The sequence below is a fragment of the Crinia signifera genome, chromosome 2, assembly GCF_055691185.1.
Source record: "Crinia signifera chromosome 2, ASM5569118v1, whole genome shotgun sequence".
NCBI lineage: Eukaryota > Metazoa > Chordata > Amphibia > Anura > Myobatrachidae > Crinia > Crinia signifera.
In genome coordinates, this window is record NC_139218.1 from 198,594,537 (window position 1) to 198,607,860 (window position 13,324).

The 13,324-nt window shown below is 39.6% G+C and overlaps 1 protein-coding gene across 2 annotated transcripts in view; it reads right to left on the reverse strand.

The window, feature by feature from the left end:
* Nucleotides 1–13,324, reverse strand: part of GRIK3 (glutamate ionotropic receptor kainate type subunit 3) — a 524,589-nt gene that overhangs the window by 21,836 nt on the left and 489,429 nt on the right. For both annotated transcript variants that reach the window (XR_014470426.1, XM_083173547.1), the window contains exons 12-13: nt 11,865–11,983; nt 8,122–8,339 (exon numbers count right to left, since the gene is read on the reverse strand). Coding sequence is in view for 1 of the 2 variants with exons in the window: in XM_083173547.1 (XP_083029673.1) it covers nt 8,122–8,339; nt 11,865–11,983 (337 nt within the window). In the remaining variant the exon portion in view is untranslated. The remainder of the gene's footprint in view (nt 1–8,121; nt 8,340–11,864; nt 11,984–13,324) is intronic.

A 13,324-nucleotide genomic window follows, 5' to 3' on the forward strand; every position in this document is an offset into this window, starting at 1 on the left:
ATGTAACCGTTTTGTTGGATTATAAATAATAAATATAATAATTAAGCGCCTTGAGTCCTATTGCAAAATTATATATAAATAAAAATATTATTATTAATACTCGTGTTGTTTAGCTATCAATAGTTTTGTAGTCCTGCTGATATAAATATTACAGATATAAATATTCAGATGGGCACTAAACTACACTAGAAGGAACTGATTTATGCTAAATGGGTGCTGTCAACTCTTGCTACAGTTATGGTGAAAGAACATGTGGCATAGTGGTAAAATGTCAGTCATACAAAATGTGATATACTGTACTGTATACAGTAAATCAACATTAATCTAAATTTTAACCATTTACAGTATAATATAGAATTAATAAAATCACAGTTAAAGAAAATATATTGGCAATATGGTTTTAACTAGAAGGGAAAACATTTTTATTACATAAAGTAGAGCACGAAAATACTATACTGTATTATAAATAATAACCCTATTATTATGCACATTATAAGGTTCATGTTAATAACTACAGTAGTCACACTAGGGAATGCTCTTTTGGTGCCTGTGTTTGTTGTGATTGTACAGGTCTATAACCTATTGAAGTCATTCTCTCTCTCTCACTCTTTCTCTCTCTCTCTATTAATAAATACCTTTTTGCCCTCATAATTCTTATACAAATACAAGTAGAGGTTGCAGTGTCCTTGGAGATGGCTGGTAGTAATTAAGAAGATACAGTGGTAGACTATCTTAGCTACCTTGATCAATATCAACATATTGTTGGTTGTTTTAAAAGCCATATTTTTCTTGGTCTTGACAGTGCATTAGTAGCAGACATGGAAGTAAGAAGCCATAAAACAGGTGTTTCATTATGAACTTTGAACCTCAACATTTTTATCTGTGGACTAATAATACAAGCTAGAGTACTTCAATTGTATACTTCCATGACATTTACTTTACTATGTGCCACTTTTGCTGATGTTATTCATTTTAGACATTGTCTGTAATATATATATATATATATATCCGTAGAAGAACAAGGCGGCACTCGCGGATTTGAAGGTGCAAAGAAAACTGTATTTACAAAACAAATGGTCACATCAGTTGCCCGACGTTTCAAGGCACGAAGTCCCTTTTTCAAGGTGTGAAAAAAAGGGGCTTCATGCCTCGAAACGTCGGGCAACTGATGTGACCATTTGTTTTGTAAATACAGTTTTCTTTGCACCTTCAAATCCGCAAGTGCTGCCTTGTTCTTCTATGGATATTAACTGATAATAAATAGTGGAGATTTGGTTCATGAATTGATCAATGCATTTAAGCCTGCAGCCCCCTTCACGGGACCCCACTGTTCTGCAGGTCCTAACACTATCGCTGAAAATGGCTACAATACACATAGCTATCACATCAATGTTTCCCTAGAAGATTAGTGACAGGTGTGGTGGTAGCTGCTCACCTATAAAAGCAAAGTGTGCTGTGAGCCTTAGACCATATAGCATGCCTGGAATCAAACATTGATGTGATAGCTATGTGTATTGTAGCCATTTTCAGCGATAGTGTTAGGACCTGCAGAACAGTGGGGTCCCGTGAAGGGGGCTGCAGGCTTAAATGCATTGATCAATTCATGAACCAAATCTCCACTATTTATTATCAGTTAATTTAGTGTGTGCAGAGCCCCTACAATGTCTGTTTAAACAATGTGGTCACAAGCCATAGGGCACCCCAAAACTAGGAAAGGTGAGTGCCGATGTTAAGTGTGTATATATATATATATATATATATATATATATATATATATATATAAACATAGTTACAATGCGTTCTCTATTCAATCCCGATTTGATTTGGATAAAATCGCATAGCCCAGTGCACACATTCGATTTGGACTATATAGTACAGATCTGTACTACAGTATATAGTCTTGCCTACACAGTCTATTTTTCTATTCAATGTTGATGCCGCGGGATTGCGCATTGGAATCGAATCAGCATCAAATGCGATGTGTATTCGATTTCAAATCAATATTAACTGACAGAACAACATAACAACAATGTCAAAGCTCGTGGCTGTGCTCACATGAATGGATCAGCTCTTGAGCTGCTCCATTGAGTGTTAGCCTTTTATTATATACTGTAGGATATGCACTACATAGTAGGCAAACCAATCAATCTAGTAGTGTTCTACAATTACTTACCCTGCACCCTTAGACAATACTTACCTGTCTAGCATCACTGCAGAAATCGCCAGGAACATGATACAGTCACACCACAACGAGATTACTCAACACATGAGTAAGCAAGAGGGGTGGACTCATGGAGGCTGCACAAGCTTCTCTACCTTAATTTTCATTTATCTCTGATTCTAGAGAGGGCACTAGAAACTGATTTTTCCAGTTACTGAACCATATGTACTAAGTGACTAAGTAGCAAAGTAAAAAAGGAGCAAATTTACATCTTTGGGAAACCATGTTGCACAAAATGAGGAAAATGTGTGCAATATTGAGGTTGAAGGTACAGATGGGGCAGCGAGAAGGGGACGCGCGCGCACGAGAGTCGGCGGTCACCCGGGGTCCCCGCCACTTGCCCGCACCCCCCCTAACCCTGTCCGTCTCCCTGAAGCGGAGACGGACAGGGTTCCCGTCGCCCCGCCGACGGAGATTGAGACGCACGTGCGTGTGAGACGCACGCGCGTCTCAGTCAGATGGTGAGGCAGGCTGCTGGTGGATCGCCAGCGGTGACGTTCTGGCGATTCGACCAGCAAAGAAGAGGCCTGCCCCATCTGTATTTGTTTTGGCTGAACTTTCAATTGCAGATTAAAAATAAAGTAGTTTAGTATTTCTGAACTACATGCAAAAGCAGATGATATTTTCACTGCATGCAAAAAATAAAAAGTAATCTGTATTGCAATATGGTTTATCCATTAGCAAAGGTGCTCCATTTTTTGTTTTACTCTGAATCAACCCGAATATGTCTCAAGTTTTTTAGTAAAATTAAAAGACATTTAATGTTACAGCACTGATATCATTATCCTGAAGGGAAGAACGGTTCCACTACAAAGTTTGGGTAGGAGATGGCAATGCTACTCCAGTCTCCTGCTCCCCTGGAATGCATCACAATAAGCCTCTAATTTGTGATATCCTTATAGTAGAGGTGTCATCACTGGGCATGTAGTGCAGGGGGCGGGGGGGATGGCTTTGCACATCTCTTATATATTTAGCCAGATCTGTCACTCATACCATGTGTGTATAACGTTCCTGCCCAGCACGACTCCCCCCCCCCCCCCTTCCCACAATTCAAAGTAGTTATTTTGTCCATGCACCCAGGTTAGGAATCTAAACAGTAGCTGACCAATCTGCTTGTGAATTATGTGGGCACTATAGTTGCACCAGCAGCGCTTGAGTACTAATATGGCAATTTATATAATGAACTCTGCAATTTGAAGACTGATGTAAATAACAGCGTCAATGTTGGAATTTCTTAACAACTGCATATATATATATATATATATATATATATATAGATATATATATATATATATATATATATATATATATCTATATATATATATATAACAGATCAAGATGTGCAGCATCTACATCATATGTATTTAGATTTATATCGACATTATGTCGATCGTTGTCAATTGGTGTATGTTGCTGACCACAGGCACCACTGCCGATTGCCATTTCTCTGACACCCCTTTTTTATGTTTCTATTTATTCTATTCTGTGGCTGATCAGGAATATGTCTTATTTCTGATGGCTATTGTGTTTTGTTATTGTTGCTTCCATGGTAACCGGTGATGTAATACTCACTGTGTCAGTGGGGGGGGGGTGTCGGAGATAGACGCTGACGCTGTCTTTGGACACGTTTGGCGCGAGTTTCCTGCACGCACCTCCAGCTGATACAGATTTCACTGTCTATTTAAAGTGTCTGTTTCATGATGTATTTTAACCTGATGACAATATCGACCTGATATTGAAACGTTGTTGTTTCCAAATAAAGCTTATTTTCGGATGATTTTGGCTGGAGTGCTGCACATCTTGATCTGTTGTATGATACCCCCCGGTGCGGGCACCCACACAGCATTATTTACGGAGGAAGTGCTTGGCGTTCTGTGCTATATATATATATATATATATATATATATATATATATATTATGGCAGTATAGTATGGGAGAGTACTGTCATTTTACTGTCGGTTATACACTTCAATAACCCACTAAGTCGATTATTTTTAAATTGCTTGTCAAGAATGTAGTTCTCTGAATATCATGTGTCATGCTAGGCACCACTTACTGAGGGGCAGATGTATTAAGCCCAGTGAAAGTGATAAATTTGTGATAAAGTGGAAAGTGATAACACACCAGCCAATCAGCCCCTAACTGTCATTTTTACAACACAGCTGATTGGCTTGTGCGTTATCACCTTCCACGTTATCACCATTTTATCCCTTTTCAAAGCTTAATACATCTGCCTCTTAATGTGGGTATGTACATTTGTATTTGTTACCGTGAATGTTCCTTGCTGCATTGTGTGCCAGCTTTATCCATTGGATGATATTAAGAAAATATTTCAGTTTTGCCAGTGTGGTCTTATAAGCACACCCGACAAGTATAGAGCTATACTCATGTTACTGAAACAATCATCATTATTATAGCAGTGACCAGAAGTTCACAAATGAACTGGCATAAAGATGAGGTATTTAAACTGATTTTTATTTATGTGCTGTTTCTAATTTAATAAAATCGACAATGGAGAGATCAGCTGCCCTGGAGCTGGGTGATTTATTAGCCTTGTTGTATATCATTCATTGAACAGTCATTTACTACTGAGCAGCTGAAAACATTTCTCCACTTACAATATTACTTTCCCAAAATCCTCACCCTCCCTTTTAGGTCAGAGACTGCCAGATCTCCTTCACTCTATTAAATGTTGAGTGGACACGCAGAAAAATAACTTCTTGGTATCGTGCTGAAGGAAGATGTCTGCATAATTTAGTAGAATAGAATAAAAATAGAAAAAGAGGCAAATTCATTTACTAAATGTACACATGAGGACATTTCTAGGGTCATTATGCACAGCAAATTACACTTCCAATTTACGAAGTCAGTCCCTTCTTAGTATCCTTTGTGATGACATTGTAAGCTTGTGCAGCTCTAGTCACTGAGAAGAGAAAATGAATAATTACTGTGCCTCCCTGAATGTGCACAATCACAGACGCCATTTTTTGTACAACAATTTGATCCAGAAATTATTCTTCTCTCTAGGCCTGCCTGCCACACATTAGATTTCCCCTAAGGCATTTTAGATTTAAAAAGTCCTGTTTGAGTTTGTATTTCAGTAACCTAGACTGAGCTAGTCAGACAGTCCCAGTTTAATCAATTTGGATGATGTCTCAGTGCCACAATTTTATCAATTGTGTAAGTTGGGCAATATTTGAGAAAGCAAGTAAAGTGCTAATATATCTATAACCCAGTACATAGTAAAGAATCAAAAACATTAACATTTATTATACATAGACATATATTAAGGCAGTGGTTCTCAATCTCAGTCCTTAAGGACCCCCCAACAGTGCACATTTTCCAGGTCACCCGGCAGGTGCACAGCTGCACTCATTATTCACTGACACTTTTTAAAAGATGCACAGGTGGAGCTTATTAATTCACCTGTGATTCTGTGTGGAGACCTGGAAAACATGCACTGTTGGGGGTCCATGAGGACCGAGGTTGAGAGCCACTGTATTAAGGGACCAAACCACTTAGGCTGAAAATGTTAGAAGATGAATCATTAATTTAAATGTGGATTTTCAATGCAAAAGTATAGGGCGGTTGGTGGTAGGTCGCACAAGACAACAATATACATTTAGAGGACCCCCTCAGTATTAGAATATAAACTGGAGTAATCAGTAGTACGAATGGGGGTGTGCTACCTCAGGCACAAAAATTTGGACAAGAATAAAGAAGAGAAGTATGTCCTATATCGGTGCACCAATAAAGATTTTTAAAATGTAACTTTTATTGTGTTTATTTTATGAACTGCGAGATAAAAAATACATATAACAACAAAACAAGCGTGGGATGACACTTCTTAAAAACTAAGGTGGCAGGCAGATGTTTGTGATAGAACCTGTTAAATGTGCTGATTCAACTTTAGAACAGTGTGTTTATGATTAAATGGGTTAGATTAGTCCAAATAATCAGGTAAGTATGCGTAAGAGCGGGTATGACCTCTTTGAATTGATGCTCTATGTTCCGCAACTTCACTTATGCCAGTCAGAGCACAGTGTGTATCACTGATAGTGATAATCAGACAGTGGATTGGCATACACTTTATGGGCCCTGAGGAAGCTAAAATCTGCGAAGCGCGTGCTGGCTAGCGGTGTGCGGGCAGATGTTTGCACCTGTTTGTTATTTTTCTTACTAATGTATTCTAAATATTGTTGAACAGTGTTATGCCGCTACAGCCCTTTTAAGGGCGTTCACTACAGCCAGCTACGGTCCACTTGGAGGCGACTCCTCTGGACTAGCACAGTGAATAACTTGGAGGTAGCACCGCATTACCTATCTGGCTCCCATACTAGGCATATCATATAGCCTATGGGATATCTCTCATTTAGTGGTGCAGTACCACGACTTATTTTCCTTAAGTGATTCAGACTAGGATTCTCCTGTTGGAGATAGAGTGATTTTCACCCATACGCCGTGAATACTTTAAAGTGTATGCCAATCCACTGTCTGATTATCACTATCAGTGATACACACTGTGCTCTGACTGGCATAAGTGAAGTTGCGGAACATAGAGCATCAATTCAAAGAGGTCATACCCGCTCTTACGCATACTTACCTGATTATTTGGTCTAATCTAACCCATTTAATCATAAACACACTGTTCTAAAGTTGAATCAGCACATTTAACAGGTTCTATCACAAACATCTGCCTGCCACCTTAGTTTTTAAGAAGTGTCATCCCACCCTTGTTTTGTTGTTATATGTATTTTTTATCTCGCAGTTCTTAAAATAAACACAATAAAAGTTAAATTTTAAAAATCTTTATTGGTGCACCGATATAGGACATACTTCTCTTCTTTATTCTTGTCCAATGCAAAAGTATAAAATAAATGACTTCACAAATTCCCACATAAAACTGAAGCCTTTCCATTTTTTAGGACATTGAGGGCCTGATTCAGATATGTTTGCTAGGCTGCGTATGTTCGCAGCCTAGAGAACATGTAAACACTGCCCACCCGAATGTGCCCCATCCCCCTGCCTCGTGGATCCCTTACATCAAATCTGCCTATCCAAAAATCAAGGATGTCTATGAGGATCCTTATTGTACTTAATGTTAATGCAGGTAGCTGCTGTGGAACTTCAAAGATCTTAACATACTTTCCCTTGAGGCATACTTCCCTACTTTTCTGCTGCCTCCTCCTTGTACACTGTTGTGAGTGGCAAAGGGAGAACTCCAGAGAAAGCAGGGGACTTTCCCATTTTTTCAGGGGGGGGGGCTGGGAGGACCACTCAATTTTTGGTAGGCTCCCCACCATTCCTGACAGTCAGCAACTTGGGTTTGAAACCCCATACAAAGATGGTCACGACCCACTTTGTGGTTAGGATAGGACCCACGGTGTAAGAACTGCTGCTCTAATGGAATGGTCTGGAAAAAGCTGTGACTGCAGTCAGCTAATGTGCTGTGACATAATAGGCCATGTCGAATTTTTGCAGGCCAATTATGTTAACCTGTCATTGACTATAAGCCTGATTCAGTCATGTACAAAAATCTGATAGTTTGCACTGTAACCCCTCTCTAGTGCCTAAACATACAAGGTGCCTTCTACGGTATTAGCACATTTTAATATGGCAGCTGCATCCATCAGGCTCTATGGCTTCTGTCACTTGACCTTCCGCAGAGAAGTGAAGGAGCATTATGATAGCCATATTTACTTAAGTGTAAACCTGTCAGTTATGTATAGTGTATAAAACAGCACCTGTAACACGCAGACTTTAATATTTATTGGCAAGTCAAATAGTGTCTTTACTTCCTTGTGAATAAAATGCATTTTGTTATACTTACAAGTTATATTTACCTTAAGAGAATAAATCTAAGAAAACTACCTTAAATGTTCACATGATGACATCCTACCTTAAAGAAGTTCATGGTGGATCCATCAAGGACGGTTCCATACTCTATCTTTGTCTGCCTTGCTAAGTCATCTGCTGAGTCTATAGCAGATTCCATCCTCTCCACTGTGAGGAAAGCAGCAAGGTTGGCAGTGTATGATGATATGATAATGAGAGTAAAAAACCACCAAATTCCACCAATAATTCTTGTTGACAAAGCTTTGGGCATCAACTCGGAACCTAAAATGAAGGGCAACAAATATAATTTTATTGTTTTTTCTACCTTTTTGGAGTACATTATATCAACACTTGAAAAATGTGTGTCATTATATGAAGTACATCACCTACATGAAGAGAGGTATGTTGAAACTGACAAGTTATTTACAAGTATCACCAATAATAACTAGCAGCTGGCTAAGTATAGGTTAATCCAATACACTTACAAACTTGAATACTATCATGATGAATCAAATCACCATCTAGCTCAAGGGTGGACATTAAGCGGGTAAGCAGAACCTATATTGTTCTAAAGCAGGACTGGCCAACCTGTGGCTCTCCAAATGTTGTGAAACTACAAATCCCAGCATGCCTTGCTACAGTTTTAACACTCCCTTATAGCAAAACTTTGGCAAGGCATGATGGGATTTGTAGTTTGACAACATCTGGAGAGCCGCAGGTTGGCCAGGCCTGTTCTAAAGGTTTAACACTTTTGCTGTGTCACCATTATATCATGTTACCACTCTTTTTGAACTGAGTAGTAACATAATAGTACAGTGTGCACAGAAATAAATTGCCAAATCAAGTGTTTAATCTACAGTATTTAGTGATATCTTAGCGATGCCTGGACTCCTTGTAGTTATGCCACTGTGAATGCATTAATGCAGTGGCGCAAGTTTGTCCCAGATGCCTGGAGGCAAGATAAATATTGGTGCCCCCAAATAGCTCAATCAGTAAGGTGTCTGTCTCCAGTAAGACGTCATTGGTTCAAATTCAGATTGTGACACTTTCATATATATTCGGATGGGTTATTCAGCCACATAAGCGAAATCAATTGCTTTTATTTAACTAGTTCAATCTCACAGGGAAGGAGAGGTGCCCCCTTTGGGATCAGGAGCCCGGTGGGAGATGACTCCATTGCCAGAGTTACGCCTCTGCATTAGTGACTGGTTGGTGACCATGCTATTGTGTTTTGTGTATGGAAAGGGAAACCTCTTTCTGACATTTCTCTTGTTCCTAGCATGGAGCTGGTGCAGCTTCATATACTAATAGTAAAGGTTGTTGTGGTGGCTGGTCAGTGATCAGGGAGCAGCATGTGTTTCCATTTGCACATGGACGAACCCACACTTTATGGTCCTAATTCAGTATGGATCACTAATAAGAGAATTCACAGTGGACTGCGAGGAGAAGGCAGCCACCCAATCTGAAAGACATAATGCCCCAGGCAAAAATGCAAATGGTTCACTAACTGCAATCCATGCGCAAATCCATTGGCAATTCCTGAAACATCGAAGATACTTTGCTGTCAGTGCAAATGTGAGTATGTCTGAGGTTTCCACTAATCAGGCTGGAAGTAGTCAATGCTAAAATCACAGACCCTCCTCAAAAATACCTGGGCAAGCCTGTATTGTTTAAACACACCCAGAAGATGGTAGGTTTCCAACCCCAAGCACTGCTTCCTGTCAGTCAAACTGTGGCTCCATTGCGTTTATGATTCATACGCATTTTTAGTCGCTAATTCCTCTCCTGCATGCGCAAGCTTATGGTACGCATGCGCAGTCGTTCAATAATCGCCCTTTTTGCAAATTCCCTGATTAGTGATATGTTTTGAAATAGGTCCCATCTTCTGTGGTTGCCCCTATCTAGATCTTTGCGTGTGACTCAAGATCAGCTCTTTGCGGTTCTAAGAAATGCCCCTCAAATTGCAATGTTATAAAGCACATATATGGATTTTCAAGCCATTGTAAATGACAATAGAAGGTTAGAAAGAGAGCAATTTAGAGGCAGGATAATCTGTATGAATCAATATAGATGCTGTTGATAATTTTGTAAAAATTTGGGAGTATTATTTTTAATAGCATATTATAAAGTATATGGTAATATCTCCAAAATAAAACTAATCTATGTACAACAAAAGAGTTCTCATAGAATATCATTTACAATATTTCACAAACACAAATCTATTGCAATGATACTTCTAATATCTGACTTTTAAATGACTGCTGCCTGTCTCTTATTATGCATTACTCTTCCTTTTATGGAATAACAGTAAATTTACTGAGTTGGCAACCTTAGGCTAAATACCGGCTTTCACTCATCTTAGTATATTTAAATATTATATGATTCTTCTGTCCCCAGACCAGAATGTTCTAAATAATTAGTAAGAAAGCTTTTGTATAGCATGAGCAACTGTTGAGAAACCCCATGTAGACCTTTTGACTGTCGAATTTCCCCATGTCGACATAATGCTTGTGTCGACCTAATGACCATGTTGACCTAACCCATGTTGACCTTCCTGCATGGAGACCTTCCCACATGTCGACCTTCAGTCATGTCAACCTTCATACATGTCAACCTAGTGGTGTTGCATGTTGACCTAGGTGTCCGATGAGGAGCCTTTTCCTACTTTTACTTTCCACTCACCCCTCACTGCCAACTTTGGAATCTTTCCAATACAGCGTGGTCAATTAGGTCAGACTAGGACGTAAGTACTTACTGTATCCATCCTATAGGAATACTTATGGTATTATCAGAATTTACATGCCACAATTTAACCCAAATTTTGATCCAATAGGCGGGAGCAGGAACTATCATGAAACAATTATTATTAATTATTAGAGGTGAACACCGTGTGCTAATCATTTTCGCCCTATAACCAGTGATTGAATCATCAAATATATTATATATTTGTATATTTACATATTTATATTAATGTAAGTAACATTGTCTTTTCTTCTTTTAGAATAGTGTAATAAAAGTTAATTTTTAATTCACTCATATCTCATCCTACTTCATATTACTGAAGTGTGCCCCAAAAACTCACATTGTTCTGCTTTGTCTTTCTTTCGACACCCTTTCTATTTGTAAGTCTAACCTTACTCAGGCTGCCTATCACAGGACAGCTTGTGAGGCCAAAGAAACTGTGCCTCACAGAGCCTGTCCACTATCAGAAAATAGGATGACATGCCCCCCTGTTACTAGACATGCCGGCTGTACCACACCCGTCCCTCCCTGGAACTACGTCTTCCTGTCAATAAGGCAGAGGTGATTGCATTTATGCTATGAGAGGCATAACCAAACCATAGTGAATGGGGACTTATATCCGAAAATGTTAATAGATCACAAAGTCAGTACATTTACTATTGTATCGGCACAAGAGTCTCCCTCTGTAATCAGGTTTTGTCATTTTTTTCCTAATAAATAACACAGCCATATTGTAAATAATTATTTCAGTGGTACTCTCTGCACTGTTAATATTACATATACAGCAACTATGCTGTAATATCACCTACATGGCAGTTCTGTAATTGTTGGAGGCAACATTCCAAAAAAATAGAGAGGATCAATGTTGTTCGGTGACAGCAAATTGTGACAAAGTTCCTCTCCAATGCTTTGTGACAATATTATTTCTTGTACTGCATTATACTTTTTTTTTTGTACAAGACTGTTCTTTTATCACAAAGCTGTCAAACTATTACAAACGTCTCATTATGAGAATACTGAAACAAAATATACAATTAAACAATCATATAACACTTGGTTCCTTACCTTGCTGCATTAATGCACCGACTGCAAACCAAAAGCTGTTTAATAATGTAAAATTGTTCTCCACAATGTCGGTTCCTGGGTTGCATGGATGAGCATCATACCATTCATAAGGGCTGAACCTGAAGTAAGGAAAAATAACAAGGTTTTTAGTTTTACTAATGACACAGTAGCAACAAAAGAGGCAAGTGAGACACACTTACCAGTAAGTACTCAAACTAAGCAGGATGCAGCTTCTTGTGTGACATTTACTTTACAATCACAACATAATGCAATTAAATTTGCACATTTCTATTTATTCTCATTGTTTCATTTTCAATTGCTATGTATCTTTGTTTTCTAACTTGTGCTCAATTAGGAAGATTGACACCTCCCACAGACAACAGTATTGCCTTCAAATTTAATACAACCCTCGTAGTTATGCCAATTATAAGCAGTGTAATATCAATATTTTGAGGAAATAGATCAGGGGCGGGAATTATAGCATGCTTGCAGAGCTCCCACCCATGGCCCGAAAAATCCCTCACCTGCCACTGCATCCTGGAGACACCCCTTCACTCTTGGCCCTCAGAGACACCACCCAGAGACACCAGTCAGTTGGCCAGAGATGTTGCTAACAATAGGAACATGATCTAGGCACTGCAGGATTCATTGAAGCCCCGCCACCTCCCAGCACTTATTAGGCCTTCTGTCACCTCCCCTTCATGCTGCTGCTGGATGACCTCTAGGTTGGGCTGTGTGCTGCCTGACACATGGCCTGGCCTGAGCCCCAGATGTTCCAAATTACCCCTGCACTGCTGATGGTACCCAGCCAGAGGACATGAGTGTTGGGGCCAGAACATGTGACTTTGGTTGAGGACCCCAAGATCCAGAGGACCGGCTCATTGGCATGAGAGGGACTGGCCTGGGGTGGGGGTGATTTTTGGGCCTGTCATATTGTTAGTGCCTGCACGCTGCATTTACACTGCCAGGCTGCTTCTCTTTCCTGATATAATGTGCCCAGTCATTATATTGCCTGCCTAAAGAGATCCCTGGGCAATGGCACTGCCAGAGGAAGATGTCGCTGCTGGACACACACGTGGACTTTTTTCAAAGAACTTTAGTTTTTCTGGACTCTCGAATGTAAATCTGCCCTATGCTGATACTGCCACCTACTGCCTCTCCTATCTGCTGCCTCAAAGATCCCATGATGTACTTGTACCATGTACTTTTGCCCCACTGTAAGCTATGCCTGTATGCTAAACTTCTACATGTGGATCTATCCATACAGTGTATATCATACTACTACTACTACTACACATGTGTTAGTTGTTCCAATGTATGCCTTGAGTCTTGTTTGGCTTATCTACCACAGTAGAATAAAAGAGTAATGAGTGATAAAAGCAGGGGAAGCACTTTTACAAGAGCACGAAATGCATTGAAGACTGGTCCTTGTTCCCCCGCCTGCATGCTGTCCACCTCCA